At 36.0% G+C, this 7,978-nt stretch overlaps 1 protein-coding gene across 1 annotated transcript; it reads left to right on the plus strand.

Moving 5' to 3' along the window:
• Positions 1-3,386: 3,386 nt before the first annotated feature.
• LOC119665692 lies at positions 3,387-6,750 on the plus strand. Its single transcript, XM_038074924.1, has 4 exons — positions 3,387-3,593; positions 5,942-6,174; positions 6,353-6,554; positions 6,640-6,750. Exons 1-4 carry the CDS (start codon positions 3,387-3,389, stop codon positions 6,748-6,750), a joined length of 753 nt encoding a protein of 250 aa, XP_037930852.1.
• Positions 6,751-7,978: the final 1,228 nt, after the last annotated feature.

Below are 7,978 nucleotides of genomic sequence, written 5' to 3' on the forward strand. Positions count from 1 at the left end.
CAATAAAATTAAACTAAATAATAACTCATCTCAATCGCTAGGAAATAATCAACCTACGAACTCGATGCAGTCCCGTAAGATTAATGAGCTTGAAGACAGCATAAAACATCTTACAGAAAAGATCAAGTCATTAGAAAAAGGTTGTGAATCTCTACTAAGAGAAAATGAAAAGCTTAAAGCTGATAAAAATATACCAATTTCTGTTAAAAAGAAAACCAGTACTAGTGCTACAATTACAAACGCAGTACATAAGAAAGTTGCTAGTAACAGTAATTCACCCCAAAACGGTAAACGTGGGCGTTCTAGTCCTGTAAATGCACAGCGAAAAAAATAAACAAAAAAAAGCTTGACAGCTACTGGCTTGCAACATCTAACCGTTTTGAGGTTCTAGACAACCCTGACGCTGATAATCAGGAAGAAACATCAGAACATGCGGAATTAATTAAAGAAAGTAAAATTCCTAAACCACCACCAATATTTGTAGCGGGTGTTGGTAACATTCAACCATTGCGGACACTGCTAAATGATGTGGCTCCAAATGAGTTTGTACTCAAAATTGTAGGTAATAATGAAGTCAAAATACAGCCCAACACAGCGGATATCTACTCAAAAGTTACCAAAGCTCTTGCAGAAAAGCAGACGGAATTTCATACTTACAAATTAAAGCAAGATAGAAGCTTTAATATAGTGTTGAGGGGCCTACATCCATCAATACCTATTGATGAAATCAAACAAGATTTAATTAATTTAGGCCATGAAGTAGTCAATATCAGTAACATTCGACATCGTGTAACAAAAAAACCACTTCCTCTGTTTTTCGTTGGACTAAAGCCCTCAGACAAGGTGAAAACAATTTACAACTGTACTGACTTGCTGCACACAAAAATTTCCATCGAAGCGCCTAAAAAGAAGCGCGAATTCCCGCAATGCACTCGGTGCCAACGATGTGGTCATATAAAACATTTTTGTAATCGTATGCCACGCTGTGTTAAATGCCCTGAAAACCACTTATCCTCAGATTGTCCTCGCAAATCCCCCGGTAATGTTGTATGGTGTGTTCTTTGTGAAGGTAATCACCCAGCTAACTATAAAGGGTGCACAGTCTACAAACAACTCCAGAAAAAAGCGTTTCCAGCCCTACGTAGAAAAATAACAACTGATACAGAAAGGCAACAGAACACCAAATTGAATATAACAAGCCAAACGTATGCAAATGTTGTTAAATCTAACAATATAAACAATCAAGAGCACGTAAACTCAGCTCAGCAAAACGATTTTCCTGAGCTTAAATCAATGCTCAAAACGGTTATGGAACAAATGAGCTCTATGCTCAACCTCCTAACCGCATTTGTCGCTAATACATCCAAATAATGAGTAGTCTAAAGATAGCTATTTGAAACGCTAACGGGCTGACCCAACACATTTTCGAAATTAAGACTTTTCTTCTTGACAAAAACATTGATGTTATGCTTATTAGTGAAACTCACTTTACATCAAGAAGTTATCTGAGGCTTCCATATTACACAATGTACAACGCAAACCATCCTTCTGGTAACGCCCGTGGTGGCGCAGCAATAATCATAAAAAATAATGTTGACCACTCATTTCTCACCAATCACAATGAAGACTATCTGCAATCAACAGCCATATCAGTACGAGATATATATGGTGAAATAACTATTGCCTCTATATACTGTCCACCTAATCAACCAATTAAAAGTCATCAATTCGCAAATTATTTCAAAACGCTCGGGCCCAATTTCGTAGCAGCAGGTGACTTTAACGCCAAGCATACTCATTGGGGCTCAAGATTAATAACACCCAGAGGACGCGAGCTATTAAAAACGATACAAGAAAGCAACCTATTTCACCTATCTACTGGTGAACCCACTTACTGCCCGACAGATCTAAATAAAACACCAGATGTCATTGACTTTTGCATTTGCAAGGGCGTACCCATAAATAATCTGACCTTGCGGTCGTCATTAGATCTTTCGTCTGACCACTCTCCTCTTCTGTTAGAAATTCATTCGAATATCGTCCTAAAAACTCCAGAACTAAGACTTCACAACAAAAGAACTGATTGGGCTATTTTCCGTAGTTACATTAGCGAACACCTCTCGACACATATTCCTCTTAAAACTAATCATGACATTGAAGCCGCAGTAGAACAATTCAACAAAATTGTACAAAAGGCAGCTTGGTCTGCAATTTCGTCTACACAGAATTGTAGGACTGTACATCTAGACAAGGATATCAAAGAACAACTACTTGAAAAACGTAAATTACGTAGGGTTTGGCAGATGACGAGAGATCCTAACGATAAGAGGCGCCTGAATGTAGCCACTAAAAAACTCAAAGTAAATCTAGAGGCAAGAAAAAATGCAAGCATTGCAACTTACTTAGCAAGCTTGTCTCCCTCTGAGGCCACTGAGTACTCCTTGTGGAAAGCCACACGCATACTTAATGCACCAACATCGCATATACCACCAATAAAGATGAGTAATGGGCAATGGGCTAAAACTGATGCTGATAAAGCGAAAACTTTTGCAGTGTATCTTGGTAAAGTCTTTCAGCCACGCTGCTCTAAAAATAATCTGAAAGACTCTGAAGTTGAAGCTTTTCTTCACACACCGCATCAATTAGACTTTCCTATTCCTAGGTCTTTGACTCGTGAATTAAAGTGGGTCATAAAAAACAAAATTAAAACCAGAAAAGCTCCAGGATATGACCTGATAACCGGAAAGGTGCTACATGAGCTACCAGATGTGGGTTTTAAATTCATAAACCAATTGTTCAATGCAATTTGCACCTGTGAACACTACCCAGCTCAATGAAAAGTCGCTCAAATTATATTAATTCCAAAGCCCGGTAAGCCTATCGAACTTGCAACATCTTACAGACCGATCAGCTTACTTCCTGTGTTATCAAAAGTATTTGAGAGAGTATTCCTAAAACGTCTAAAGCCAATTATCGAAAATAGATATCTGATTCCCAACCACCAATTCGGGTTTCACGAACATCACTCTACTATTGAACAAGTAAATAGAGTATACAACTTTGCAAGACTTGCATTGGAAAATAAAGAATACTGCACAGCAGCCTTTATCGACATAACACAAGCATTCAATAAAGTATGGCACACTGGACTTCTCTACAAATTAAAGTTACAACTCCCGCATAGCTACTTCTCCGTCTTAAAATCATATATACTAGATCGGCACTTTATGGTTAAAATGAATAGCTGTCACACTGAACTTTTTCAAATAGAGGCTGGAGTTCCCCAAGGAAGTGTGTTGGGTCCTACTCTATATACTCTGTTCACAGCAGATCTCCCACTCAGCGCTAAAACATACACTGCAACATTTGCGGATGATACTGTAGTGATGGCGAAACACGCAAATCCTGTTGTAGCTTCACAACTTTTGCAAAGTAATCTGAACGATGTCAACGCATGGCTAGACATTTGGCACATTGAAGCTAACGATAACAAATCAGTTCAAACTACTTTTACACTCCGCCACGGTACCTGCCCTTCCGGTAGACTGAATGGCCGTGAATTGCCGCAAGCTGAAAACGCCAAATATCTAGGTGTACATTTTGATCGTCGTCTAAATTGGCGTCGCCACATCTTTACAAAACGGAAGCAGTTAGGACTAAAGTTACGCTCACTTTACTGGCTACTTAATCCCAAATCCAAATTATCGCTACAAAATAAAATACTTTTATACAAGGTCGTCTTCAAGCCAATCTGGACGTACGGTATACCCATCTGGGGTATAGCAGCAAAGTCAAACCTAGATATGATTCAGAGGTTTCAATCAAAAATACTACGTATCTGCGCCGACGCCCCATGGTTTATCCCGAATAACGTCTTAATCATGATTTTGGCATCCGTACTATGTACGAGTCAATACAGCAGATAAGCAGCAACTATCACTCACGACTGGTAGTTCATCCTAACCCCCTTGCCGCAGGCCTAACGAGGGATACTTTTAACATTCGTAGATTACTACGCTTCGCAACTTCTGATTTGCCGAACAGATTCTAGAAATTGTAATTCTTCATAAGGCGGTGATTACCACTGGGTAGTCCCGTACATGCCAATCATATATTGTTATTGCCATAAGTAGTACTTATTATTCATGAATAGAATAGATTGTATTTAATAAAATGAAGTTTAAAAATTTCTGGTTTGGACCTCTTAGCATCGTTGCTATCTTGGCGCTGGTGGATTTTTTTTGATGTTCCCCTAATTTGGCTACCATAAGTCCAAATGGGCTTAATAATTGCATTATACAAAAGTATTTTATTTCTTAGATTTTAAATTTTTTGCTTAGAAGCCAGTTGAGAAAAACAATGCATTTTTCTTTCATTCACTTATTCTTTTTAATTATGTGCAAATTTGTTATCGAGATGTATGCCCAGGTATTTAACTAATATTTAAATGGGATCTGCGTATTATTCAGTATTATCGGTATGGACGAGAATTTTCGTTGTGCTGTGAAAATGACTTGCGATGTTTTGTCTCCATTAATTTTAATTTTCCATTTGTCGAACCAGTCTTTTGTTTTGTTTAAAGTTCAATGTAGTTGTTCGGTTACATTAGAGATGTTTTTATGTGCCGAAAATATTGTGCCATTCGCAAAAGTTGCTGTCATTGCATTGTAATTTTCCGCAATGCATGTCTGCTGTTTAAATCTGGTATAGTAGCGGGCCTAAAACACTTCCCTGAGAATTCCAGCATTGGCTTTCTTGATTGAATAGTAATTGTTTTTATATTTGACATAAAAGTTTCGATCTGTAATGTGGCTTTCTAAGATGGTTACATAGTCATTTGGAAGAATTTTAACATTTCCACCTTTATTATTAGGACATATTTATATTTTAACAAAATTATAAATTTAGTTTAATTACAAAGAACATTTTAAGTACATCAAATTTATATTATAGAATTTACAAATGCTTTCCAGTTATTACGCTGCCGAGCTATTGCTCTAAGTTCGTTAAAAGATTTCCTGCAAAATGGTGTTTATTTCATTCAACGTTGACCTTCTCCATATTGTTTTTGGACGACCTTTTCCTCTCCTAACTTACGGGTTGTATACCAACGCCTGTTGACAAATTTCGGTGGGAGCTTTTCGAAGTATATGCCCGATCCATCCAAATTTTCTTTTACGAATTTCAAGATTGACATCTCTAACATTTGTTTTGATCCAAAGATCATGATTTGATATTCTGTTTGGCCAGAAGATACGTAAAATTCTGCGGAGACAGCGGTTAACAAATACTCTCAGCATGCTTTGTATGTTTTCTGTAACAAACCAGCAGGCCGATTCCACTAATCGCTATCGCTAAAACTTCATCGCTAAAATTCTTTAAATGCATTTTAGCGATTTTTGCGATTCTGCTAACTCGTTGCGCTTAATTTCTATTCGCTAATTTTCTCAACTTTCAAAAACAGCTGATTTTTCCGGATAAATCGCTAAATCGCCAAATTTCGTATTCTGCTAAATTGGTAATCGCTAAATTTCGTTAAAAACGACTAAAATTTCTCCTAATTTGATTGTTTTTGGCGACTAGGTTTTTGCTGTCGCTTAAAGTGAAAATATTATTTTTTAAACAAATTGAGCAATTATTTTGTATGTATTTAGTATAATATTCATATTTATTTATTAATAAAGTAATTGTGATAGAAATAAATTTTGCATTTAAAGTAAAATGAAAAAAAAAATTAATATTACAAAAATTTTGTGGCAGTAATATAGTGAGAGTGCGTTTGGTGTTCAGCAAATGTAAACAAATGTATTTTATTTTTCATATTTTTATTTTTGTACCAAAAATAAATGAATTCCAAGTGAAACAGTGAACAAAATGAATAATTATATACATATTAATACATATAAGATTTAATATATTTTATTTATTATTTAATTTTTAGATATTTATGATGGAATTCGTGGACTTAAAGTCAAAACGAATAAGCAAGGAGCAGAAACAAGTGCTGGTCCAGCATATGGAAGAGCATAAAGATTTCGCTCATGACAGATTTGTGTCAGATCATGGTGCGCGAAGTCTTAATGAACAGTGGAGCTCTCTAGCTGCTATTTTAAATGCCGTTGGTGGAGCAGTTAAAGATGCCAATGGTTGGAAGAAGGCATGGGTCAACATGAAGTAAGTAGTTAAAAATTAAAATAAGATATATTAACAGTTAATAATATATGTATATATATATATATATAAAAGAATTATACATAAAAACATGTAAAATAACATCGTTGCTTTTAATTTTATAGTTGTAGAAACTATATTGAAAAATTGTAAATAAAAAAACTCCATTGTTTAATTTTAGATCCAAAAGCAAGAAGAAAGTACAGGACTATAAACATGCAATGGGACTGACTGGAAATGCGTCCGTTGGCATTAAGGATTTAACTGATCTAGATGAACGGATTATTGCAGTAATGCATCCAGTAGCGGTGCAAGGCACGGAAGATGTCTGCGAGCCAGCAATGCACTTTGAAAGTGACATTTCAGGTTGTTATGATTTAGAGGTAAGTATTGGAGGCGAATGCCTTATTATCGCTTTTATTTTTCTTATATTTTTTAATTATTAATCTAATAAATGATTAATTTAAGTGCCTTGACGAGGGAAAGGAACTTTCAAGCGGTTCAGGTCCATCTGTTGGGGGTAACGATGAGGGTTGTGTGCCTATTCGACTTATTCGTCCAGCCAAGCAACGAAAGTGAAATCCCTCATTAGAACAGACCAACCAAAAGTTCGTCGAGTTAGAGGAGAAAAGGTTGAGGCTTGAGGAGCGTCGACTTGAGCTGGAGGAAAGAAAGCTCAAACAAGAGAAGGAGATTGCGGACGAACGCGTGCAGGCCACTAAAGAGCATACAGATGTTATAAAACTGTTAGCGGATGCAATTAATAATTTTAATACATAGAATAGAATTAATGTAAGCTTTTTATGGTGGATAGGACTACTGGGGAACCAGCCATATAAAAGAATTTGGTTAACGCATTATGTGCAATATCTCAGGGGTGATGTGGAAATTTGCGCTTTTTTATTAATAAAATTATTGTTTATTTTTAAGGTTTTTCTTCCTCGTTGGGCATTGAAGATGGTCTACGAAGTAGACCCAAATATTTGTAATACAAATAAGTTTTTATAAAAACTGAAATACAATTAAATATTTAACACAAATTTATAAGTGTAATTTTTATGTGTTAAATTAACGACCTAAGGCCAGAGTATTAATAAAAAAGTGTTGAGTATTGGTCATAATAACAATTTATTATTAATAAAATAATATTAAAATAACAATATTTTTTTTTTTTTTTTTTTTTTTTTAAACTTCATTTTATTAAATACAATCTATTCTATTCATGAATAATAAGTACTACTTATGGCAATAACAATATAAGATTGGCATGTACGGGACTACCCAGTGGTAATCACCGCCTTATGAAGAATTACAATTTTTAGAATCTGCTCGGCAAATCCGAAGTTGCATAGCGTATTAATCTACGAATGTTAAAAGCATCCCTCGTTAGGCCTGCGGCAAGGGGGTTAGGATGAACTACCAGTCGTGAGTGATAGTTGCTGCTTATCTGCTGTATTGACTCGTACACAGTAGGGATGCCAAGATCATGATGTAGGACGTTATTCGGGATAAACCATGGGGCGTTGGCGCAGATACGTAGTATTTTTGATTGAAACCTCTGAATCATATCTAGGTTTGACTTCGCTGCTATACCCCAGATGGGTATACCGTACGTCCAGATTGGCTTTAAGACGACCTTGTATAAAAGTATTTTATTTTGTAGCGATAATTTGGATTTGGGATTAAGTAGCCAGTAAAGTGAGCGTAGCTTTAGTCCTAACTGCTTCCGTTTTGTAAAGATGTGGTGACGCCAATTTAGACGGCGATCAAAATGTACACCTAGATATTTGGCGTTTTCAGCTTGCGG

This window comes from Teleopsis dalmanni, chromosome 1, assembly GCF_002237135.1.
Source record: "Teleopsis dalmanni isolate 2A chromosome 1, ASM223713v2, whole genome shotgun sequence".
Classification (NCBI taxonomy): Eukaryota; Metazoa; Arthropoda; class Insecta; order Diptera; family Diopsidae; genus Teleopsis; species Teleopsis dalmanni.